A 26410-nucleotide genomic window follows, 5' to 3' on the forward strand; every position below is an offset into this window, starting at 1 on the left:
CTAACCAAAGTGATCATAAATATCCAGCATACTGTCCTCACTTGTGTGATGACTACCTTCAGGCCTATGGGTAACAGCACTCAGCTTTCTCCTGGTCTCAGGGTGAGATGGCTCTCAGGGCTGCAGACTGGGTTTGCCAAAGTGTTGAAGCCTCAGAAGTCTGGAAAGTTCTTTTGCAGAGGGTTGTTAAGTACCTTCCCTCTGAAACCACCTTCAGTAAAGAAGAAATCCAGGGGTCTATTGTCTGTCTACAAATTTGTTTACTTATTTTTTTTTCACTCAGGTTTCCGTTGTTGCTTAACTACCTCTCCAAACACGTGTCCCGTGTAAGCTATAGTTTATTTTGCAGTAACCATGTGAGTCAGTGTAAGTGATCAGACACATCTAGATACAGATAAGCGCTCTGGGTTGTTTCTGAACATCCTACACACAACTGCAGGAGGACAGACACTAGAAAATAACAAACGCAGAGTCCTAAACTTGCACGTTGGCTGTAGGCATACTGCCAATTCTCACATAAAATTTGGCTTGCTCTCAATAACCAAGGAGCATTGAGTAAGTATTTTTCCTGTAATTGAATATAACGAGATTACTTAAGTGCTAGCCTCTCCACCCATTGTTATAATTGCCGGGTTAGTAAGATATTTAGATATTTCCTTGCTATTGAAAACTAGGTGCACTGTTTTTTGGAAATGACACTGAGGTTATACTTGTAGATTGCACCCCAATTCAACTGGTATTTGATTTGCCAGCATTCTTGCTGTCTGCTGATCATCTCTATTTGCATCTATTCTTGGAAAAGTCATTTTTCTGAGAGGTTGTTTAGAGAGATGCTTGTTCTACATTTTCAGTTGATACTGTTGCTTTGAAGCTTACCTGATGCTTCCTAGTGTAAGGTGGTGTTCTTACTTATCACCATCCCCTAGCAATTTGGTTTCAACTTCCATGCTAGACCTCTGACTCTTTCTAGAAGAAGAAGAAGGGGGGGGAGGGAAACTGTTAATTTTAGTGTTTTTGGAAATGAATTTGCAAAAGCTACTTGCTTACAGTAAATTCTTGTGGGCCTTTCTTCAAAATACCCCAGTGTTTCCTGCTTTGAAACAAGCACTTGGAATTTGCATAAAATACAAAGATGCATTTGTAGTCCCCTGAAAACCTGTCCAAATTGGCTCAGCTGTTTATCTTTGAAAATATGTTTGCTTGTGGTCACTGCTAGATCTTAAGAGCTAACTTATCTTAAGCCTGCTCTCATTGAGGGGGGTTAAGCCTCTTGCAGGTCCAGTGTGGGGCCAGAGGTGTTATTGTTTTAGGCGAATGCCTCTGATGAAGGTCAGAAGAAGGACTTGCATACTGGTTGCTCCCAGCTGCTTTTTGCTGTTTGGGCTGTTGCCCAAATGCTTCCATACATGTTGAATTACTTTAGCGGCACATAAATGGAAAACTGAACTTCTTAAGGGCATCTAAGTGTACACAAACATCCAACTTCTGTGAATACAGGACAAAAACAAAGGAGGAAAGCAGTTAATGATTATGTAATAGGTGGTATGGGAATGTTCAAGGGGATCAACTTAAGACTGAGAGTTGTCCCTCAAATCTTAAGTTGATTTAGTACATATTGGAAAGCCTGGCTTTGCAATGCCAGTAATGGGATTGTGCCCTGCAGTAGAACTGCTTGGAAATTCAGTTGCCAGTGGTGGAGGATAGCTGTGATGGACTACGTGAATCTATCATCTCTGTAGTTTGCAAATGAAACAATTGCCTTTTGATCATTTGCCAAACAATTGCCAAATGATCATTGCATTTTGAACAATTGCCAAATGATCATTGCTAGTCCCATTTTTTTAATTTGTTGTTGTTTTATTAAGGCAGGGGGACTTTCTGGTATTTCTATTGTTTGGGTTAAACTTTGGGGAAATGGTGTCCAGGACTGTCATCCTTAGTTTACAAATACCTTAATTGGAAAAGAAAAGACGTGCCATTATGAGCCCCAGGTGCTGGAACAGGAAGGGGCTCCACCCAAAACAAGGGCTTGAGGCTGGAGGAGGACATGTGGCTCAGAGAAAAGTCTAGAATTTTTTGGCTAGGTAGTCCACCGGTCCTGCAGTCCCATGTTTTAGTTATTAATGCTGCTGTTCTGGTGGTACAGTCTGCTTAATAACAATTTCCTGTTTCTTAACAACTGCATAGTCTGTTGCTAGGCTGTATGTAATCTGTTTCAAAAAAATAATAAAAAACTTCAGGAGGAAATGGGCTTATTAAGTCCTAATTATTTATTTCCTTGCATATCCTTTTCTCTTATTATTTCTCAGGCAGCAGTTATCATTCACACAACTTTCTTTAAATAATTAATCTGAATTCCAAATAGATTTTTTTTTTTCTTTTTTATTATCTTATCGTGTGCCCTGGGTACTACAGTACTTTCATGTATGTCCTTTCCTCAGTGTTCCCCAGAAGAAGATGCCAGACCCAGGTCAAGTGCTCTTTCCTGATCTGGAGTGCGTATGTGACCTCTGAGATAGACATATAGCCCTGCTTCCCCTAATTGCTCGTGCCCTGGAGAAGAATCAATTGCTGAGCCGTCAGTCTATTCAGCCAAACTCATGCTTTTGTAAAAATAATGTAGTGAAGGATGATAGCATTTAAATTTTTATTCAAACGCTGAATTGTTAGTGATCTTTTTAAGAGGAAGAAAGCAGTTCAATGGAACAGGAGGCATTATTTCTTCTCAAGACTCCTCAGTACAGTCTGGTATACGTGCCTTCCTGCTTCCCAGAGCTTGTCCCTCAAGGCATGCTGCTTCTATAGGGAAGAGTGCTAGGCAGAGAGCCAAAAAATCTGAAAGATCCCATTATGCTTTGTACTCCACAAAACTAATCCAAATCAATTTCAGAGTGATCTTTGTATTGTGTCAAGGAGAGAAAACTTAACATCAAATAAATTATGAAAGTGCCTACTTCATTTGTGTTTGCACCAGAAACTATCACCCTAAGGTTATGGAGCCGAAAATTACCCAAATGGTTTTACCACCTTGCAGTGATAAATGTGCATTTAGCTTTTGCACAGCCCCTGACCCAATCTTTCGGTCGGGCTGTGTTGGCCCAATGTAGGGGATGGGGTGGGAACAGGAATGAGAGGTAGAGGGGAGGCAGTTGCTGACTTGTGAGTCAACATTGCTGCTGAATGTCAGTCAGGGTTTGTATTAAGGGTCTACATTTGTAATGCAGCAACACAAAAACTAAACTCATCCAGCATCAGTGCATTTAAAATGAAAGGAGATGTACAATGGCAACAGTATAGTACTAAAATACTATAGCATATAGTACCTTATAGTACTGTAGTACCTTCTATATAGTACTCTATATAATGCTTTATAGTACTATAGTACCTTCTAGAAGTTTCCAACAGTTTTGTGATTTTTCTTATCCCTGTATGTTTGTTTACCTGTCTGCATTGTTTATGGGATTTTATTTAACCCTTTCTTAGCTTATGTCTTTTAAATACCATTGTTTTTGCTATTGATATTACTGCTCTTAATATACACTGATTTGTTTCTGGTAAGATTCCTGCAAGTATAGACCTTGTAGGATGAACCTATTATGGGTGAATTTATTGTATCCAACACAGTGCTTCATAAATTGTCAGTCATGTGCAAGTCTTCAGTACTTTTGGGTGGAGGTGGCTCTCCCTTCCCGTTTGTTTTGTCTTTTCTAGATGTTATGTGAAAGGGGAATCACAGAATCACACAGAATTTTCTAGGTTGGAAGAGACCTCAAGATCATCGAGTCCAACCTCTGACCTAACGCTAACGGAAGAATGGTTCTTTTTTTTTTTTTTTTTCTTAAAGTTCCTAGTTTGGTGCGGGGAAACTACCCAGTACACAAACTGAGGGCATCACATCTGATGGACAAGTTTAGTTTCTTCAGTAAAGACACCTATTGCTATCCATCTGCTATGTGTAACAAGCTGGTTTGGGTGGTTTGGGTCAAATAAACCATGGGAGAAAGTAGATAACCTAGGGAATGGTGTACTTGCCCTCTCTGTGGCAGCAGTATCTGGCTGAGTTCCTAGAAAAATGGGCAGCTCCAGCTGCTGTCTCCTCAACTGTGTTCAAAAGGAGAAGCCATGAGAAAGGCTGGATCCCTTTTTTCAGCAAGAAACTGCTTGACTATTACCAGCTTTTGGTTTTTACTGGGGAGATTAACTGTCTGACCAGCCTTCAGGAACTGATACCATGTGGAAAATTAGGTTGCTTTTGTTTCTAAGCACCGTAACTTTATACATAAAAGAGGTTAGTGTAGAAAACTCAGAAAACTGACACAAACTTCGGAGAGTCCTAAAGGGGAAATGAGTTGCAAATGGTTTCTATACTGATGTAGAGCATACCTATTTTTGTAACTTTTTGTTGTACTTTTTTATAATGTACTGAGAAACAAAAGAGAACCAAAGCGTTAAAACACCCCCAGAATAGTGGTTCTCTGCCAGCATGCGTGCGACATCCCTCCAGCCAGCCTGACGAGGCCGGGCACGAAGCAGGCCCAGCAGCTCGGGCATGGGGGCTGCTTGCCCCGCCGGCAGGAGGTGCGGAGCCGGCCCCGCTATCCGTCGGGACCAAGCCCAGGGCGGCAGCCGTGGCGCGGGCAGATAAAGTCTGTCAGCCCGGGCAGGGCCGGGGAGGCGAGGCGAGGCGCTGCCAGCCAGGGGGCGAAGAGGCCGAGGGCAGGCGGCGGCTGCCGGCAGCGGGGAGCGCGGTGCGCCCCGAGGAGCAGCCGCTGGCAGGACGCGCTGCGGGCACGCTGCGGCCGCCGCCATTTTGCGGCCACGCTCCCCCCGCGGTGCTCGGGCCGGGTGCCGGGGCGGGCCGGGGCGGGCTCCGGGGCCGGGCCAGACCCTCCCTTCCCTTCCCTCCCTCCCCTCCCTCCCCTCCTGGGCCTCGGCACCGGCGGCCTCGGCCTTGGGGAGGCGGTCACCTTGGCAGGGGAGAAATCCTCTATACGCGCGCTCGTGCGGAGGTGCCTGCCGAAAGCTAAGTAGGTAAGCGGTCCGCTCCTGCCCCCATCCTCTGGTATTTTTCTTTCCGTATTTTTTCTTTTCCCCCAAAGCCAGCTGTCACAGCAGGTAGCGCTGTTATTTTTTCACCCCGTGCGTGGAAAGCGCCGTGTGCTCGGGGCTGGGGCGGCTGCTTGTCGTGGCCCTTTCTCGGTGAGGCGAGGGATGCTTCAGCCCTGCGGGGCGGCTTTCAAGAGATGCTGACAACAAAATGTGATCTGTATGCCGAAAAATGCACTGCTGCTTGCACCAAAAACGCATGTGTCTGTTAATGAACCCTCAGATGAGCCCAACTGGGAATTAAGGAAGGTGCGCTTTCCGCTTGCTTTTCTTGCCTGGTGTTTTGCGCTGCTGGCAGCTGTGGCTTCACTGGGATCTCTCTGAGGTTCCTCGGGACCTCCTGCACCCACACGGCCACGTCCTGCAGCAGCGCTGGGTGCCCCTGTGGGGCAGGCCTTGGCACCTGGGGGTTTTGTGGGTGCTCACTTTCCCCTCCTGCGCTGCTCCGCTGCTGCCTCGTAACCGCAGCACGGGAAACGGGGAAGGGAAACGTGACCTGGGAAACAGCCGCTCAGAGATGTGCAAGGCCCGAAATCTCTTGTGGCGGTGTTTGGATTGCAAGCCCGTGGTGGCACGCTTCTCAGGTTAACTGCTGCTGCGGGGTTATTCCGTACCTGCCTTCTTGGCCCTGCAAAGAGAAAAGCAAATTTTGTGGTTAACTTGCAAGAACAAGAGCTGTAGTAATCACTTCTTCCCACTTAATTTTATCATTGTAACTATCTGCAGATGCTTCCTTTTTTTTTGACTTACAGTAAAAACTCATAAAAATATGTACATTGCGTTCTTCTCTGAGATGCTGGAGCTGCTGTGAAGGGTAACTTTTCCTGCCCCAGTCTAACTTTCAGCCTCTTGAATAAATTAGTGTCACACGTGAGGTGTTCCTGCATTGCATTAGGGTAGCAAATAAGGTCACAGCGTGGGATATAATTTATGAACAGTGTGCAGTCTTGCTAGTGTCACCAGAATTATTGTGAGAGTAATGATCAGCTGAAAGTTTCTCTGAGAGACCAGAGAGATGTACATAGAGGATTGAGGTATCTCCTACAATCTCTCATAGTTTAAAACAAAACAACATCAAAACCATCCGAACAAAGGAGGGGAAAAAAAACAAACAAACAAAAAAAAAAACCAACAACAACAAAACACAAAAGGGTTTTTCCTGCTGGGAAAGGAGGAGACAACTTCTCTAGTCTCATGCTGAGAAAAGAACCTGATGTTGCTCAACTCCCAGCTGCTGGAGAACTGACTTTCTGGTCTGGTGAATTTTAACACTTTACAAATATTGACAACCTACAGGAGACATAGGCAAATATCAGTGCTCTGGTTTATTTCAAGGGAATTGTAAACTGTGCTAGTTCCTTGCTCTCCAACTGTTGTCAGTCTTCATGCTAGGATTCCTCTCACGACGTCTGAACTCTTCTTCTTTACGGGTGCAACCTGACGGATGGGCTGCAAGCAGCTGTTCTTGACACAGTCAACAGCGGATGAGGCAGCATTGTTCTTAAAAGCTTTGTGTTTATTATTAGTTCCCAGCAATGTAGCTGTGACAGAGCTTTTAAGCATTCAAATCTTAATCTTAAATTCTTGATATATCCTATGTGGGCAAAGCCAAGCTCTTGCCTTTGGGGCTGTGTTATATCTGCTTATTTTAGCGTCCTTTGACTAGTTAATGTTATACATACTGTATGAACTGATGGCTTTCTGTGTAGAATATATAAGGCTTTGGTTTTGCATCAACTCAGCAATATTGATTTCATTAAAAACTGAACTGAAGACATTTTTGCTCACATGAGAAGCTAGTTTGAGTTCAGCCCTAGGTGTGATAAGGCTGTATGCTAAATGTGTGATTAGTCATTATGTAAGCTCACTACAGTTATGTAAATGCACGTATCCTGTGGAGCAAAAGGAACCGAGAGAAATAATTTACTGATAATCAGTAAATCAAAAGCCTGTGTTTCTGGAAAATACCCATGGCTCTGCAATAGACAGTCTTTGGTAAGCATGAATGTTCTGGGATGTGCGCATCTCTGGAGCTGAAGAGGTGATTCATGCTGAAAGCCCTCTGAGGAGTGGCAGTAACAGCTTTACCATGGCGCAGTTTCTGTCTTTGAAACTCATGTGGTTCACCAGAAATCATGCCTGCCTGACTTTACAGGGGCCCTTGGAACAAAGTTCAAGGTGAAGATAGCCTGAAGGAAGGCTGCAGAAGTGCTTGTGGTGTTCTACAAAAGATGGTTGTAGGATGTGTGGGTGTATATCCGTGTTAGTTTTGATCTTGTGAGGAAGATAGGGGATTTAGCACGTGCTGCTGACTGATACAATGAGAGTCAGCCTGCTGCGTATTCGTGTGAGTGAGTCCTGAATTATAACGTGGGACCAATTCTATATTTCGCACTGATTTTTAGAAGGAGAGATAATTTCAGTACAGAGGGAACAGAGGGTGTTTAACCAATTCTGGCGTGGTCTTGGCTTAAAAGCATTTGCCTTGGTAGACTTGTCTGCGAGCGCCTGGCCTGCGCAAGCAAAAAGCTTGCATAGCTCAAACGTCTTTTCAGGAGAGAAAGAGAGGAAGAAGTTCTGGCTGCAAAAGTCTTTCACTGTACATAACTGCATGTAGACTATGGCTTTTGTGAGTAAGAATTTGGGAAAATAAGTACAGCCAGGAGAATATACTTCTGGTACAGATTAAATGTTTCTTTTTTTTTCTTTTTTTTTTTTTTAAGCCTTGTTATTATATAAAAAGGTTATATACATATATAAAAAGTTTGTTATTGCTAAAAAAAATGCCTAAGCAGAGTAGGGAGCAGGTTGAACATGTTGTGTTGCAGAGTCTTATCTCCATGCAGTCCTGCAAGCTTTTATTTGTTGTAGGGCTGCACCAAAAAATGCTTTTTACCTTGCAGCTAATGTAGAATGTGGCTGGCTTTCAGGAATTCAGCATTGAAAATCTGTATTTGACAAAACAAAGCTTGATTCTTTTTTGGATGTTTTGCAAATCCCAACTGCTTCCTTAAATATTCCTAGTAGGAGAAAGGGTTTGTTGTCTGCTTTATTTCTTGCAAGTTTTGCCATTGTTCTATAGGAGATAATTCTCTGAGCTTCGGGTCTAAATAAATCTAGGTGAATGTATCTTTTATTTTTATATATGTATATTACTGTAATACAACATTTAAACAACATTGAAAGTAAGCCCTGCTTGGAATGAGAGTTATTTTCCTTGGAGGAAGAGGTAGCCAGGCTACTTGACAGATTCGGATGATGCAGCTGCTTGGTCCAGATGAATTACAACAGCATTGTGGTGTTTTTCATTAAAAGCTTTGGGCATAAACTCTCTGACTCATGACTTGTATTTATGCTACATGTGAATATGTGTATGCAGGTTGCCAGGGGGTGAAATAGGGCATACAAGATCTCACCTTTGCTCTGACTTGATTTATTTGCTTATTTACCTTGCTGTTACATGCTCTCTGCTCCTTGAGGACAGGATACAAGGAGGCTGGGGAGGCTCTTAAACCAGCCATTGATGTGCACAGATCTAACCACACTGCTGTACAAAGCCCTGCTTTGGGAACTGGGAATCTCAGCTTTGCCACTGATATGTTTGATTTATGATAAATCAGTCTGCCTTGGCCTTATTTTTTGTCTCTACAAAATGGGAGAAACTATCTGGACTTGCTTTCCAGAGTACTCTAGGCTTTAGTCATGTCAAAAATTAATATGTAGGGTTAGCGTTGATGTGCTGCGTTAGACCATTGACCACTGGGTCCATGAGAATCCCTTGCTACCTGGGAAGTGTACTTCATTAGCACATGATACTGGGAAACCGGGGAAGGTCAAAGTTGCAGGAAGCAAGGTGCAACATTGCAGTGTGATAAGATGACTTGTTTTCTGTACGCTTTTCTTGAAGGTAGGGAGCACCTTGCCAAACGCATGTGTGCAGGGGTGGAGAAGCTACAGTCCTGGTCAAATTTCTCTTCCTTGCCAAGCACGCAGTTCTTATAAGGGCTATTCCTTCTATGTCTGTTAGAAGGAAGAACAGGAATGGTAAGAAATCTGTGAACTGGCTGTCCGGAGTGTTAGGAGGTGATGTATAACCACTTTCCAGAGTAGGTGACAAGGTTCTCATCAATAGGGTGTGTCTTCCATTGATGCAAGCCCAGTTACGTTAGTGTGGAGGCTTGGAGTAAATTTGACAACTCCTTGCGTCCATCTAACTGCTCTGGACATAACAGCCTGGGAGATGAGAGGTAGTTTTGTGCTGTAGATGGGGCTCTGGACAACCTGATCTAGTGGGTGGTGTCCCTGCCCATGGCAGGGGGTTGGAACTGGGTGATCCTTGAGGTCGCTTCCAACCTGAGCCATTCTGTGACTCATTCTATGATCCCATGGTCTCATGCTCAAGTACTGACTTCTTGTGGTTGAGAAAATATGAAAGTTAGGTTTCTGTGCCAGTCATAGTTTGAAGGCGTTGCTGTAGCCTGATGTGCACAGACAGCATGCTAAAATGGAACTTGGAATTGGGTGTATGGAAGCATATAAGTGAATAATCTTGGTCTTATGACCAGCCCTGTTAATTTGAGATAATACATGGGCTGCAGTGTCCATGTTCCTGAAATTACCCCGAATCCTGTATGCTGATGAAGAAAGACTCTCAGGGAGTGTTCTTGCTCAGAGCAGTTAGTGCAAGAAATCTTCAGTAACGGTGTATGTTCAACCTGACAGAACTGTTGAAGAGAAGTGACCAGGTTTTATGTACAGAAGTACGTGAAGGATGTGATGCCAGTGGTCCCCAGCAGTACCGTGGGTGTAAAGTGTATAAGATGTGTAACTGACAAGGTTTTGGAAAGCTACCTTGAAAAATTAAAGTTGGCAAGCCAGCCTAAACCAAGTTTGGAATATTAATGTCTTTTAAGCTGGAAAAAAATTCTGGAAATAAGATTTTAAAACTCCTCGCTTGAACTACCACTAGGACGCAGTTGTAGCAGAAGGCAGCATGGAGTTGGACAGGCTCACTGCCTTCCGAAAGGACTGGCTCTGTTTTAGGCCTAGTCTGTGCTACATTTCAGACAGAAGGTGATACTGATTTCCCAGTACATCAGCTTCCAAACAAGCTCTGAGAGGACCCACCTCTCACAACATCCAGACGCTCAGCTGGCAAACGTAGCAGGTGCCGTGCTGTTGGAGCAGTAAATGCTGTTCCTTTATGGGTATCAAAACCAAAAGGGATTCTAATATTGGGTAGAAATGAGGAAACAGGCAGTTTTACTCAGTCTTTTGATGACCTGCTTTTAAACATCAGCATCTGCATGCAGAAAAAGCACAAAATGTATTGAAATACAATGTCATGTTCTTGGCTGATCAGTGGGAAAAGAGCTCTTGTTGTTCCACGATGGAGTGAGGGCATGCAGCTTAGAATGGGAAGGAACATGGAAACAAATTGTTGTTTGGGGGGCTTTGTTGTTGTGGCTTTGTTTGGATGTCTGTACAAGGATGTGTACAAAGGAAGAACTGCTACTGATGGACTAAAAATTTTCCCTGCGACAGCATTATATATCAATGTGAGTCCAGTAAGTCTGCATGTGCCCTGAAGCAGAGGGTTTTCTAACTGTTCTCCCTTACCTCTAACAAAATAGATAGCCCACAGTAACTGAGGGAGCATCCCTTTGGGAAGGTAGGAAAACTGTTTCAGGCTCATTGGACTCTAATTGACAGCAGGACATTCACAAAAGAAATCCTGGAGACAGGCTGAAACGGTAGTTTTAGCAAAAGAAGATGGATCTAGATTAGAGAGCAAGAGATCTGAGTCATCTGTTTATAACTGAATAAGGGCTTATGAAAGTACAGAGGCAGGGGGTGTAGGGAGACAAAAGAGGAACAAGGAAGGAGCCCTATCAGCACCCACAGAAATTTTGAGGGATCCTCCCATGTAGATGCCATAGGATCAAGTAGAGATGGGAGGAGAATTAGGAGGAGTTCTAATTACAAAAGATAAGGGAAGGGCAAGATCGAGAAGAAAGTGGTTATGATGTATGATGCTCACAAAGGATGAGGTTGGAACACCAATACTGAAAGGTTAAGAAGACTTTTGGCCTCTGAGGATTTTGGTAAGAGATGTTTCAGGGGCAGAACTTGGGTTAAACAGGGTGTAAAGGTGGAGGTAAAGGAGGGTTCCTGACCATGCTTGAAGCTGTGCATATGGAAGCAAAGATGAAATAGCAGTAGCTAAAGGGAGAGCAAGGGTAGGACTTCAATGTTGGAAGTTTAAAGTGTATTTTTATTGCAGAGGAAAAAGAACCAAGTAAGACATGGCATAGGAAGGACCTGAGATAAGATGTCATGGGGCAAACAAAGGGAGTTAGATAAGAAAATTAACAATTTGATAGTTGAAAGCAAAGAGAATGTGAGGACCATACCTGGGAATTGATAGTGAGTTGAGGAGGTAAGTAGGATTGTAAGTTGGTAATGAGTGTTTACAGAGTCTTATGCTTTCCCAATAGAGAGGTAACTAGGCTTCTAGTGGTAGTCCAGGAAAATAAAGAATATACTCTGAGAATTTAACAATTACTGTTTTCTGACTGGAAAGGGCTAAAGGGCAATAATTTATCCTCAATGATGTTTAGATCCTTTTTTTTTTTTTCCTTTTTGGATTCCCAAGCTACAATTACTATTTCAGTATTTAGCCTGTACCACTTGTCTTGTTGGGATGTGTGAACTTGAGAGAAGAATGTGTGAGTACAGAATGGTATTTCAGTTTTTCACTTTCTCAGATTTGTTTCTCAATATCTACTTATTACTCTTCTCACTATTTATACTTACAAGTGCATTAAAAATAAACTCTATCGTATCTGGCTTGCTGACAGAAAACGTTTACAAGCACAGTTTCAGAAGTTAATGAATATTTTTGTTTGTTTTGCAGATGAGATCACTGCATGCTCTTTTTTTTGGAAGAGGTGGTCAGAGGAAATGGATAGCTATTCAGACTTCAGTGCTGAGAACCTCTCATCTTCAGCTAATATGTCTATTGCTTTGCCTGGACAAGTTGGACTCAATACCACCAGTGGTCCTCCTTCTATGTCAATAAGCAGGCTTTTCCCAGCCCTGTTAGAATGTTTTGGAATAATTCTTTGTGGCTACATAGCTGGAAGAGCCAACATTATCACGTCAACTCAGGCCAAAGGACTGGGAAACTTTGTCTCACGTTTTGCACTCCCAGCACTACTGTTCAAAAACATGGTGGTACTTAACTTTTCTAATGTGAATTGGTCTTTCCTGTACAGTATCTTAGTTGCCAAAGCTGCTGTGTTTTTCTTAGTCTGCGTTTTAACCTTGTTGGTAGCCAGTCCTGAGAATCGATTTAGCAAAGCAGGTTTGTTCCCTATTTTTGCTACACAAAGCAATGACTTTGCACTGGGATATCCAATAGGTAAGTAGTTCCTTATGCTTTCCTCTTCAAAATTATTTTTCAGTGCTCTAGATGCCTTTGCTTTTCTTTTGCATTATTTGAAATTGACTGAAGTTATGAACTGCCTTAACAATTTCTTGTTACATTTCTTGAGGAAACTAATTTAAAAAATATCCTCAGACCACATGCTTTTCAGTAAGAGGGGAAAAGAAAAGCAAACTGTTGGATGTTATGAATGAAACAATTTTAAACAATCTATCTTCTGTTGTATAGGACTGTGATCTTTATCAATAAAAAAAATGGAGTCTGTATCTGTGGCCTCTGAAATAGTAATAGAGGGATTTTGTGCGAATTTGTCATTAACTCTTGGTCTACCTCAAAGAAAACATTTAGCCATAATGTTGATGCCTACTGGTTAAGGTGTGTGTAAGACACACTTTTAATATGCTTAGACTCTAGAAAAAACTTAGAACAAGCTAATTTTTGTGTTAATCTACGTAGCCAGTCATGTTCCATCCCTTAATCTTTGTTCTGTCACAACCAGTAAATGTGCCTTAGGATAGTCTTAGAAGAAGGAAGTCTTTTAAAAGGAAGATTATTGTGTGATTTGTGGTAATCTGCATTTGTGTTATCTCAAATTGGAATTTTATGTGGCTGTGATGCCTTTCTCAGTATGTGCAATTAACCACCCCTCCAGTGGAGTTAAACAAAAAAGGAAAAAACAAGAGAAGGCATTCAGAGTACAACTTGCATAGCTGTGTCGTCTTGTTCTTGTAAGCCTATATTTCTAATTCCAGACAATATCAGTTATTAAACTTGATTTTTATCCCAATCTGCAGACTATTATTTTCTTCCCATTGGGTATTTATTTATTTATTTATTTCCCTTTTTTATAGATTTCCTTAAGCATATGTTGATATGTTTTTTAGTTATATACTATGATATTTAACAAGGGATCTGGAGTTGTACTTTTTACTTTGGGAGGTTCTTTGTTCCAGCGCAGCTTTCAGTGCTGCCTCTCCCCAGGCTGACCTGTATGGCCAGTGCAGAAAGAACAGTGCAAGTATCAGAGTTTCAAAACACACCTTGAGTGGGTAGCATTTGGAGGGGATGGTTGGATTCAGCTGTATTTGTTTGCTGTTCCTTGAGGAGAAGGTACTTGTGCCTCTCAAATTCTATTGAGATCACTGTTACCGTCCAGATAAAGTTAAGAACAAAAAAAAAAAAATAAACAATAAAGTTTGTTCTAGCAAAGGAAAGAGCAAGATAATTGCTTACAGAATTGAAAATACAGTTACAAAAGAAAAGCCTAAGCATTCAACTCCAGATTACATGTAGCTACATGTTGCTCCATATTTTAGATAATTTGAGGAGCTGGCAGTTTTATTCACCCTATTCCAGGGCAGCATGCTCCAGAGAATCTTGGATCTTTATTCTCTTCAGATTTTCTGGATGTATATAAAATATAGACAAATGCAATTGCAAACTTTTTCTTCCCTAGATGAATATACCATTTCCCTCAGTTACGTCTCCTGAGACTTATTCCTCATGAGGGAAATCAGAAGTATATCACAAATACGGCTGTGAGAATTACCTCTTTGTTTCTTGGTGCTGGATTAAAATGCCAGTTAGGATTTCTTTTTCTTCTCTTTTAAGGTTCTCTGAATATATTTGCCTTGCATCTTTCTACTCAAAACATTCCTTCTATGTTGAATGACTTTCTTGTTGGATTACATTTTTCTCCAAATATCCACAACGTATAAGATATGATTCATGTTTCCTCTATACACAGTTTAGCCAAATTCACAACATCTAGTTTATAAAGGGCTTAATGGCATACCTAACACAACAGAAACTGTAGGCTTTGTTTCTTACAGCTGTTTATTTCCTTTCTTGCCCTTTCACTTCTCTTCTCCAACCCCCAAACTTTTACCAGTTTTTGATTCATGCTGTGTTGTGTGCAAGCTGTTCATGTTAGTGGCTTCTCTGGAATGTTTGCAGGGCTGGATAACACGGAGTGCCTTGCTTAGTTCTTTTTACTTGTGGTAATAGGTGGTGGTTTGAGCAAAACCTGATCTTCTAATGGAAATATATTTTCTAATGCTGCCTTTAAAAGGTTCAGTTGAAATTTGTAAACAAAAAAGTTAGTATTGACAATTCTTTATATTACAATATTTTAAAAGGCAGTTTATTTAAAAAATAATGTCTGGAGTTTTTCATCCAATGTGATACTTCTTTTCTGCAGTAACCAGTATGCTAATTTTTGCTGTTGAGCAAAGATTTGCACATATGAAAATAACTACCTGTATAGGGAAATTAAAATACAGGTTATATTTTCAAAGCTCACCGGCCTGTTTTTCTCTAATCACTGTTACAACAGTTCTATGTTGCAAGGTGATGCTGGTAAGGAGGTTTGCTAGCAAGGTAATTTACCAAGGTAAACTGAATTGCTATGATAGAAAGCTTTGCCTGGTTGGTTTGTATTACTGGGAGAGATGATGCAGCTCGGACAGAACAGCATCATATACTCTCAGGTGCTGTGTTGTTAAAACACAGATGTAGCAGAAGTGTGGTGTGGATGATGTCTTAGTTACAGTAACTTTAATGATGTTAATTGTAGTAAGCATAAGCAAGTAGTGGTTTATTTATATGTATTTTTGAGCAGCTGGGATGAGGAGAATTGTTTTAAAAGAAAGTCTTAAAATAGCATTATATAGCATTTTATTCCTATGATCAGCAAGCAGACACCTTGCTTTTTTTTTTCCTTTTTTTTTTTTTTTTTAAAAAAAGGCAATTTTTCATCTGAGAATTGTGGATTATTCTCACTGTCCTAGTGATTCATCATGAGTGATTTCCTATGTGACTTTTGTTGAGCTGCATTTCATTGAAATGGGTGTTCGACGTAAAGCAGCATAAAAGCATCACTCTCAGGTGTGATGTTTTAGGAAAATTTTGACTTGTATAAAAAATTACCATCATGTTTAAGGTGGTTTTATTTATCAGAATATGTTTAGTGTTTACAGTTTCACTAAATAAAAATGTTTATTAGAGGGGGAGAAGTCTATATCATTGTGCTGGGTGAGAAATGGAAGTCACTTTTCAAGATCTTCTTTATAAAGCTTTTTTTTTTCATCTGCACAAATTACTCTAGCTAATAGGTCAGAACCACAATAAACCATGAGATCACAGAATTGAAATGTATGTAGTCAAATTTTGAGTTTTTTCATAGCACAGAGAAGTATTAGTGTTTCGCTGAACACTAAACTTTCTTCAAGGTTTTCCAACCTTGTCAGTTCTGTAACTTCTTTCTGGCAGTGCTGTAAATTTATAGGTTAGCAAAAAAGAAGCAGAACTATTATTTTTTAAATCTACCTTATATTCACAACTCCTGCTTGTAATACTTCCAAGAATCACTTCTCCTTTATGCAGTTACTACTTGGTGAACCTTAAAAGTAGTAGCAGATATTTGCAAGAATCTTGTTCATAGAAAAGACTGATCTAAAAATGAACCTAAGCAACTAGATTTTGTATTTTGCATCATTGCTACAGATCAAAATTTGGTGGAGATGTTGAAATGTTCAAAAATATTGTGTCTTGCGAATGCATGTGTAGTGCTCCACAATTCTCATATGTTTCTAGGGAGAAAAAGCAATTCAGAAAAGAAAAAAAAATTAACGTTCAGCATTTGGAATTAATCAAAAGGTGCATGGAATTGTTTATGTTGTTTTCTTTCCTTTTTTTTTTTTTTTTCCTCCTATAAGTGTTGCATCATTAAGTAGTATTGGTTAAGTTAATGTTAGGACTTTAATGTGTTCATTACATGACTGTGGCCTAATGGTGATTGGAGGTAGTGTGTTACCTTGTATCAGTTGTGAATACTGATGCCTCTGAAGGATAACAAACGAATTTTCTCTAATTTTCAGGATCAAAAAACAATGTCAATATGAATGTATTTTTGTTCTGAAATGTTATCACTCATCACTTTTCATTTTCTGTCTTCTAGTTGAAGCTTTATATCAAACCACTTACCCAGAGTATCTCCAGTACATTTACCTAGTGGCTCCAATATCTCTTATGATGCTAAACCCTCTGGGGTTTATCCTCTGTGAAATCCAGAAGTGGAGGGATAATCGCACTGTGGCCCACAGCAAGTTCAAAATAGTGGGCCTAGCACTCCTTCGAGTTCTGCAGAACCCAATTGTATTCATGGTCTTCATAGGAATCATCTCAAACTTTATTCTTGGCCAGAAAATTCCCGAATACCTTGAAAATTTCCTTGACGGACTGGGCAGTTCATTTTCTGGCTCTGCACTGTTTTACCTTGGACTAACCATGGTGGGACAAACAAAAAAACTGACAAAGGGTATGTTTGTTGCACTGATCCTTCTCATCACAGCTAAACTGTAAGTTCAATTTATGTACTTTTATAATTTTGTTCTATAAAGTTTTTCTAGGTGTTTTAAACTCTGAATATACAGCCCATATGGCTTTTCTCTCAAAATCATTGTAGTGATAGCGTCTTTAACCTCCTGTATTTTGTGTGAGTGCTTCCCAAACTCTCTAAGAGTACACAACTTCTAATTTTCAAAAGAAACTTTGCAGACCACATGCCTGTTGTCAGGCTCTGCAGAGAAAATAATTTCAAGGGTGCTACAGCTTACTGGACTGCCCTCAGGCCATCTGTCATGAATTGGGTGTTTGAGGAATTACTTTCTTAAGTTAAAATTCACTAGCTTGAATAGTTAAAGAAGACTAAGTTTAAGCACTACTTGATTAGTTTTTGCATCTTCTTTGGATTAAACAAATCTCTAAATTAGTTGTTTTTTTTTGTTTGCTGTGTCTATAAATCTTTCAGACTGCTGTTTTGGAAGAGCTTAGAAGTTATCATTCTACACTGATAAACTGACTTTTGAACATAAAAAATTACAATTTTTATTTAGAACTTATGCTGTCATTATTTTCCCTTAACTATATCTCAGGTACTGGTGAGCCAAGTATTTGCTACAGAGCTACAATCAGCATAACCAAAATCTTATTTGGTAATTATGCTTAGAATAGAAAATTTGAAAACCTATTAGAGTATCAGTACAACTAACTAGCAAGCTTAAAGACCTAGTTTGTAAACCAACTCAATGATAAATTCTGTAAGAAGATGGGAAAAATGAGTGATTGTTCACCACCCTGCTTTACTGGTGGACTTATGGAAGCCTGTGCAAGACTTACAGAGCGAGTCAGTGTGACATCAGGGATATTGCTAAAGGCAATCAGAGGAGCATCAATGTTTGTGCGTTTGTTTTTTTAATTACTGGGCAAAGCTTTCAGCTTGCATCCTTGTTCCATGTCAGACAGTTTACATAAAGGTGGTCTGATATTCAAAGTTGCTTACTGGTTATAGCAGCTTTTACAGTTGAAAATAGTTTTGTTTGTATATTCTACCTTTTCAAATCTGAGGTTATACAAAGAATGTTTCTGCACAGTCAGAAAATGTGTTTGGATCTCAGACATCAGTGTCTTTTTAAACATTTTTGTGTATTTTTTTAATTTAATTTGTGATTCAAAATTTTGAAGCAGCCTGTAAATGTTGTGGTTCTATTCAGTCTTTTATGAATAGACTCTATTGCTCTGTCTTGAATTAATTCTATTCTGTTTTTTTTTCCCTCCCTCTCTTTTCAGACTTCTGATGCCATTTCTTTGTAGAGAAATGGTAGAACTCCTGGACAAGAGTGACAGCGTAGTCAACCACACCAGTTTATCAAACTATGCATTTCTTTATGGAGTTTTTCCAGCAGCACCTGGTGTCGCAATATTTGCAGCTCAATTTAATATGGAAGTGGGAATTGTATGTAGTCTTTTTCTTCCCAAACTTGTCATATGGGCTTATTTTTGTTGATGAAATACTTATAATAAACAGGCTAGCTGAAATTACTTTTCTGTAGACTCCCCAGATTTCAAGTTTGAACTGTATTGCAAATTTAATAGTTAACCAATGCACTCTTTCCTGGTGTCTCAAGTTTCTTGATGGCACAGAGTCTGAAATTTGTCCTCATACTTTTCCTATTTATGAAAACAGTAGGAAGAACTAGGATAACTTCAAAGATACAAGTTCTTTATATTTATTTTGTTTTATTTTTCAAATACCTTATCTTTGTTCTACTGTTTTTGTAGGAAAAACAGGAATGTTGTTACTGATTTCAGTGAGAACAGTGTTAGGTTCATGCTGAAAACTTGTGGAAGAGCTTGAAGAGCTTGTGCTTTAACTGATTCTCCTGTGTTGTCCTTCAGTTAAATCTTGTGGTAGAAATGCATTTTAAGTAGAAGGTATTAATTAACCTTTTCAATTTAAGATTTAAACATTAAGTTACCCAGCTCCCCCCAACACACACACTTCCAGCCTCCCATCCCCCCCCAAACTTGAAGACAATGGAAGTCCAGCATTACAAGATAGAATTTTGTGCCCAACAAACTCAGGATATTTGTTTAAAAGAAAAATCTGAAGCATGAGTAGAAACTTGTACGTCCATCACTGCAAATTCTAATAAGTGGAAAAACAATGCAAAACTAAGATAGAAATTATTTAAATTTAAATATATATTGATACTTCTCATTAATTCATACATATTAGTGTTTACATAACTACATGTTTGCATATTTATTTACAGTGTGAATCTTTACATCCAAAAGTATATTGTGTCATTGTGAATCCACCACTAGGTTGGAGACATTACTATCCTTGACACATATGAAAAAGCTCTGTAAGAATTCACAGTGGGGAATTTATGTATTCCTACTACTTCAAAAACTTGTCGAAAGTTTCTTTTTAACTGTATATATAAAATGGATACTTCCTGGTTTAAATTCTAATTAATTTGTCACAGAAGCAACTCAATGGTTTGTTTAAAGCTCTGCTTAAGTCAAAGGTACAATATTGCTAGTTGGTGTATTCATAAAAACAGGCTATTTAACTTGATCTGCTTAACTGTTCATGTTCTGTTTGATTCATTTTGCAGATTACCTCAGGCATGGTGATAAGCACATTTGTGTCTGCACCTATCATGTATGTTTCTGCATGGCTGTTGACCATTCCATCTATGGATCCCAACCCACTGGCGTCTGCACTCCAAAATGTTAGCTTTGACATCAGTATTGTCAGCCTTGTTTCTCTGGTAGGTGTTGGTAAAGTCAACTACAAAAACACTGTAATGTCAGGGTAGCTTTAGTACATAAGCAGCAAATCAAATCATGATCAGCTGAGACTGACATTTTGTCCTCAGAAGGATGAGGGAGGAGTTGAGTTTAAAAACACAATCTTCTTAATTTAGCAATGGGTCAGCTGGAAAGCTGCACAGTGTGGGAAAAAATGGGTAAATGAATTACAGCACTGCTGCAGGGCTTGAGAGTTTGGGATCTGGCCACCTGATATGTATGGTGTATGTGTGGACAAGCCATCGAGCTGCTCATCTTTAGTTCCTTTTTTAAATGATGGAGTGGAGTGGAAATAACAGTACTTGTTTACCTCATGGGGAATGATTACATCAAATCACAGTTTAATCACAATATTTAATTTAACCTTAACCAGTGCCTATTGGATCCAGAATTCCTAGCAGTTCTAGGCGTCCAGCCCTTTTAAAGGGTGTTGATATCTCAGAACCTCAATGTGCGTTGTATTTTGGCTTCACAAGTGTTATAGATATGTGCTTAGGTTTTCTTACCTTTTAAATAAAAGTTTCCATATTGGAGAGAGCTGAAAGTTCCTTAAGCTGGTATCTCACTGAAGCCGTCATACCAAAAACTGTGCCTCAAGGGAAGCAATATATTAGCAGTGCCTTTTGCCATCACAAGTCATGCTGGGAGATTCAGAAGGGACAGGGTGAAGAGACTCTTAAATTCCACATTGCTAGGCTGTTCTAAGGTCATTTATGTCCTGGGGAACAGCCAGGCTTCTTCACACTGCAGGCAAACCCTTGGTTCTTCCTGGAAATATTTCACAGTCTTGAGAGGCAACAATGCATTGCTTTTTCTGGCCCTATTTTCTGAGGCACAGGGATTGGCAGCAGATGGTATGGAGCTGACCGTGTTAGTCATGTTGCTGAGAAACTTGTCAAGAAAATTTGTTGTATGTTTAATTTCACTGTAGTTTGCCACAATGTTCATCTTGCATGTTTGTTTGTTTTGTGTTAGTCTTAAATTCAACTTTATCTTGTCTGTTCCAGATTTGGTCTCTCATTGTTGTTCTTCTGAGTAAGAAATACAAACAGCTTCCTCATATGATTACAACAAATCTACTGGTTGCTCAGGTCAGTAGTAGGAAGATTTTATTTTACATCTTGTTTTTAACATTTTTGCAAATTTGGTTTCTACCATGATATCTTTGTAAGGTGAGCAGAGGAATTTAATTCGTGATTTGTTTGAATAATGTCTGTGACTTAGAACACACCCTTGAAGAAAATGACAGAATGACCCTTTGTGCTGGTAGTACAGCTCTCAAAGAGCAGCATCTCAAACAGAGCTGTAAGCAATCAGAATGGCAAATGGCTTCTGCAATATATTTTTCGCTTTGTAAGTTACTGCCAAATAGCATTAAGTGCACTTCCAAGTCAGTTTATGCCAATTTGCAATGCCATGATCAGCAGCAGTGTGCATCTGACTCTGTGGTGATCTGATTCAATGAGTTAAATAGGAAACTAATCCAAATGCTGGTGTAGCTCCCTGAAGTGACTCACAGAGGGATAAGACAGGTGCCAGTGCTGACACAGGGAAGGGGTGTGGGAATACATGGCTGGTGGCTAGGGAATGGCAAAGTCTAATAGCTCTGACTTGGCTTAATTATATTTGTTATTTAAGCTGAGAGAGAACTATAGAATACATGTTCTTTTTTTCCTTGAAGCCAACTGTACAACTATTAAATTCAGTGAGTGTAATACATAAGTGCAGTAGATACTGTCTGGTGTTCTGTAGTTTAAAAAAAAAAAAAAGTAAACAGGTTAGATTGTAGTCACGTTTGGGAAAGAAAGTAGTGCATGAGAGTTGCAGATGCTTCTTGTCTATAACAGCATGAAGTTAGCTTTAATTTAAAAATAGCTTGAACCTTTGTATTACTATTTGCATGTTATTTTTTTGGTCTATTTTTTGAGATTCCTTCAGTACTAACTCTCATATGATGATGAAAACTTGTATAATTCTTGGCTGAACAAACATCTGTTGTTCTCAGCTTCATTTCTGAATAATTTAAGATAAATGATTTGTACTTAGATAAGATGCAAAGCTTTTGTTATTAAAAGATTGATATTTTTTTCCTAACTTATCTTATTCCCAGCTTATTGAGCTATATAATTGCTGTCAAAAATAAATAAGAGAGAAAGGAGGGGGTTTACCCCAGACATTGACATAACTGTAATATTGAGCTTACTGCTGCACTAGTTTAATGCTATGAAACAATCTAATTCATAAAATGACACTGCAGTTGATCTGGGGGTGGAGTCTGGAAGCTTATTGTAGTTATACTACACTGTGTTCAATTTTATTCTGTCATCCTGCTTTTGAAATCCAAATGATGGAGTCTTCCCTTTCTTTTCAGTTTATTGCTTGCATTGGAATGGTGATATGGAATTTCATTGTTAAAGAGAAAGACGTCACATTGCAGATCCTAGTATTTATATTTCTCTACAGCTCACTTTATAGCACCTACCTGTGGACAGGTATGATTTTTCTAGGCAGCACTAGGTAATGTAATAAAAGATTCATGTACTGAAATAATTTGATTATATTCTTCAGAGTAATTATTCCTTTCACTTGTGTGTAATTCTACAAATTACTTGTAAGCTGTGCCAGGTTGAAGCTCTAGCAATGCAGGCAGCAGTCTTGCTGGCTTGAGGTGGGAAAGGGGAGAGGGTGACACAAAAAACACATCCCAGGTCTCAAGGCAGAAGCAATTACAAATAGAGTGAATGGTGATGGGTTGCCCTTCAACTGGTCAAAAGCTTACTGTCATTTTTTATTTAATGCAGAGTTTAAGATTTTAAATTATTCATCATTAAGGAGATTGTAAAACCTTATGCTTTAAAAAAAAAAAAAAAAAAAAAAGGACTTCAACATTTCTTTCCTCTGTCAATTGCAATTCCTAAAAACAATGTGTGTTCTGCAGGTGTAGATAATAAATGAAGGGATTATTTGAAGTAGGCAGAGTAGAAAGATGCATCAAGGAACTTGGAGAACCATACAGGTGTGATTAAAACAGACTTCAGATGTTTAAGAGACTTTGTACCATTCACGAGTCCATAAGTTTAAAGGTTTAATCCCTGTGGTGTTTTTATGGAGTAAGTTCTGTTTACGTTTAGCTGAGATAGGTAGCTAATGATTAGTATAGCCTAACATAAATACTAGCTTTACTTCAACAAGGAGAATATTGCTGAGCTTCTGAGTTGTAAATAGAATAGACAGTCCCAGAAGATATTCCCATATATAGGTATTTAGGTGAAAACATAGGAAACGTTTTGGTGAAATTTATCAGTGACTTTATAAAGGACTAATCTGCTTTAACCTTAATAAATTAGTTAAGCATTGTATTATAAGTAAGTATTGTGTCTTAAGTATTCTTATGGCACCTTTTAAATACCTGCAAAAAAAAAAAAAATGCTTTCTAAGCATTTATATGTGGAAACAATAAAAAGTGTGGCAGAATTTCTTCAAGTTTTGTTGCTCATGGCTTTTTTTAAAGACGGTAGGTATTTCTATTTTACTTCCTCAAAATGCAACTAGAAAAAATACAATTTTGGAATATTTGAAGTTCTGAGAGGAACGTTTTGGTTACTGAACAGGTCACATCTTAGAGTGTCTAGTTTCTGTAATTTTCAGTTCCCTTTTTAAGAATAAACAAGGTGTTTCTTTTGTTCTTTGTAGGTTTTCTATCTTTCTCTTTGTTTCTGTTGAGGAAGAGAGAAACAGTAAAGATTCCCATTGGGTTTATTATCATAGCTGGATGGGGGTAAGTTAGTACAGATGTTTCCCTGTAGGATTAGTGGGAGCATGCTATATACATTACTTTGTTTGCATTTTGCTCTTTCAGAATCCCAACACTTCTGGTGGGAATCTTGTTAATAGTTGGTGAACATAACAGCACTAGCATTGACTCTGCCTTTTTCTATGGAAAACAGCAGGTATGAATATGTTCTGTCCTAATCTCTCCTGATTTCTGACACATCCAATACATTACTGAGAAATTGCATTCTCTGCTTGCTTCTTATATAAGTATCTTTCAGTCGAAGTGCAGGGTGCCATAACAATATCACTATAGAACGCTTACAGATCAGTATAAAAATGTATTTCTGTAATGAAACAGTAGAACAACTTGTTTGAGCAATGACCTTCAAGTTTAGGCAGCTATGACTAAGAAAAAGGGAGTAATCTTCCAAAAGAAAAGGCATAGGAATGACAGTTAATGAATTGCAAAGTCCTTTTCCTGGTGACTAATTTGTAGTCTAGCTTCATAATTATCTAAAATTGTCACCATCCAATAGTTAATTAATGTTTTTTAGCCTGTAGTAAATTGGATCTGTATTACACGTGTAGCAGCGACTGCTTGCACTATGCAAGACTTCTCTGCACAATCAGGAGATGAAAATTCTTGAGCCTAAACTACTGTTTTTACCAATTAATAGTTCACCTTCACCAGATGATGTGAAGTGCATTAGGGTAGATAGTTGTCTTGTTTTCCCTCTGCCTTCCTTACGGATAGGGAGGCTATGAGTTGCTCAAGATTATTCATGTGGTGTTTTCACAAGTAGCAAAGTAGCTTCACAGTGGACTCTGGGTACTGGTGGCAGATGATTAGAAGGAAAAGTTAATTAATGGGATAGTCCCCACTGGAGAAAGCATGGAAATTAGAGTTGTGCTGGAGGGTGACAAGAGTACATTCCTCTTTGGAATTAAAAGGTACCCAAACAGAACTTAAAATGAAACACTAATGACCCTGAGGAGAAAGAAGATAATGATGAGAGGACATGTTTGGATTGCATGAGAAATAGGAGTCCCCATTAAAAACAAGAGAGGAGGAAAAAAAGAAAGGGGGGGGAGCAGGAGGAGCAGCTGGGTTATTCATGAGAGGAAAATTAGTTTCATGTACTGAATATTCCTTTAATGCTAGAAGATGTAAGAGCAGTAAATATAGAAAACTGTCCCTTTTCAGATGCCTTTCTTAATATATTTAGGAAGCTGTAGAGTTATATTTGCAACTATTTTCCTTTATTTTGTATGTAGGTGTATTTTCATTTCTCTCTTAACAGATAATTACCACAGCAGTGATTCTGTTCATCAGTATATTGATGTCAGGCATCTCACTTATGTGCATGAACAGAAATAGACAAGAGTCAAACTATGAGGTACTGAACCCATACTCACCTCGTAGCCAAGCAGAGGAGGTTGAGGCGGAAGGGAATGCAGGGAATCGAGTTTCAGCCACTGTGCCTCAACCTTCTGCAGGGTCTTCTGCTCAACCTTCTGTGGCATCTTCTGCACAGCCATCTCCAGAAAGAGGTACAGAAACAAGATCTGTAATAAATGAATAAATGGCTTGGCATACAAAGATAAATAAATAAAGTACTGTTCCAAATTTAATTCTGACCTGGGAAGGATTGTTGTTAACTTCAGATTAGGGTGGAAGAAGATCTAGATATAGCTTTCCAAGGACTCTGGTTTATATTTCTGAGAAAGGTTTGATTATTATCAGTGTAGAGGTGGGGGAAGTGGACAGGAGGGAAAAAAAAAAAGGTGTTTTTTTTTTTTTGTTGTTGTTGTTTTTTTTGTAAGTAATGGTGTCTTGATAAGCATGTGATAAATGCAGTCCAGTGGCTGTCTTAGGACATTAGGCCTTTAAACTGTCTCTTTGAAAATAAATTATATGCCTACAGCATTGCTACTCCTTGTTCATGTTTAGCTTTCTTAGTCACTTCCCTTATGTTTCCCTTCTAGCTAAAATACTTGTGTTGCTTCCATGGTGGTAGTACTGTGCTAAATATTTCTATAGATTTGTAGTGTAACACACATACCCTCTTAGCAAATTGGAAGAATTGCCCACTTTCCCCTTTCAGGTTATTTGTGAGCTGCATAGTGTATACATTGTTATACTTGGAAAAATAATACGGTGGTGAAAGAAACTATCCTGTTACTTCATAGGTTGCTGTTCTTGTCAGACAACAAATGGGGAATTACCCTGTGCTAACGAGAGTAAAGCAGTGCCAAATGCTGTAGAAAGCAAGGTTCCTTCCATTGAAACAGGTAAACTAGTAGTGTATCCTTGTTTTACTATTACAAACTGGAACAGGTTGCCCAGAGAAGTTGTGAATGCCCCAGGAATGGGGCTTTGAGCAACCTGGTCTAGTGAGAGGTGTCCCAGCCCGTGGCAGGGGGGTTGGAAATAGATGACCTTTAAGGTCCCTTCCAATCCAAACCCTTCTGTGATCTTCCACAACATTTGCGTGTATTGCACTCATAGTGAAACTATCTGTTCTCTCAACTGTTGTTAAGAACTGCAGTTCTCTCATCTCTACCTAGTTAACTTATATTTCATATTAAATTCAAGTGTTAGTATGTTTGTTGTGATGTTTGTTCTATTCTGTTTGATATTCATTGGGAATCTTTCGTTGTTCAAGATGAACAGTTTTGAATTTGTTTGGTTGGTTTTTGTTTTTTTTTGGGGGGGTGATAGTTTAGTTTTTGGTGTGTTGTTGTTTTTAAACTTCTGTGCTACTTCAGTCCTACTTTGCCTCAATTTTAGCAGTTTTTTATTTAAGCGTGCTTTCTACATACTCATATTCACATCTCATTCCTCCCCAGAAACGTCCATTAAATTATTTATTATAATCATGCTCGGGTTTTCAAGAAGAAACCTGAGATTTAGAGAAGCAAATA

The 26410-nt window shown here is 39.3% G+C and overlaps 1 protein-coding gene across 4 annotated transcripts in view; it reads left to right on the forward strand.

Annotated features, from left to right (window-relative positions):
- Positions 1-4928: 4928 nt before the first annotated feature.
- The window catches only part of GPR155 (G protein-coupled receptor 155), a 30377-nt gene continuing 8895 nt past the window's right edge, over positions 4929-26410 (forward strand). For 3 of the 4 annotated variants that reach the window (XM_032189813.1, XM_032189815.1, XM_032189816.1), the window contains exons 1-11: positions 4968-5031; positions 12023-12529; positions 16512-16911; positions 18182-18347; positions 19516-19671; positions 20719-20802; positions 22083-22203; positions 23405-23489; positions 23571-23661; positions 24787-25036; positions 25676-25777. In XM_032189813.1, coding sequence (XP_032045704.1) covers positions 12070-12529; positions 16512-16911; positions 18182-18347; positions 19516-19671; positions 20719-20802; positions 22083-22203; positions 23405-23489; positions 23571-23661; positions 24787-25036; positions 25676-25777 — 1915 coding nt within the window. In that variant the 5' untranslated portion in view covers positions 4968-5031; positions 12023-12069. Of the gene's footprint in view, positions 5032-12022; positions 12530-16511; positions 16912-18181; positions 18348-19515; positions 19672-20718; positions 20803-22082; positions 22204-23404; positions 23490-23570; positions 23662-24786; positions 25037-25675; positions 25778-26410 lie in introns of all 4 variants that reach the window. The other variant, XM_032189817.1, reaches the window with a different exon arrangement.

This window comes from Aythya fuligula, chromosome 6 (genome assembly GCF_009819795.1).
Source record: "Aythya fuligula isolate bAytFul2 chromosome 6, bAytFul2.pri, whole genome shotgun sequence".
NCBI lineage: Eukaryota > Metazoa > Chordata > Aves > Anseriformes > Anatidae > Aythya > Aythya fuligula.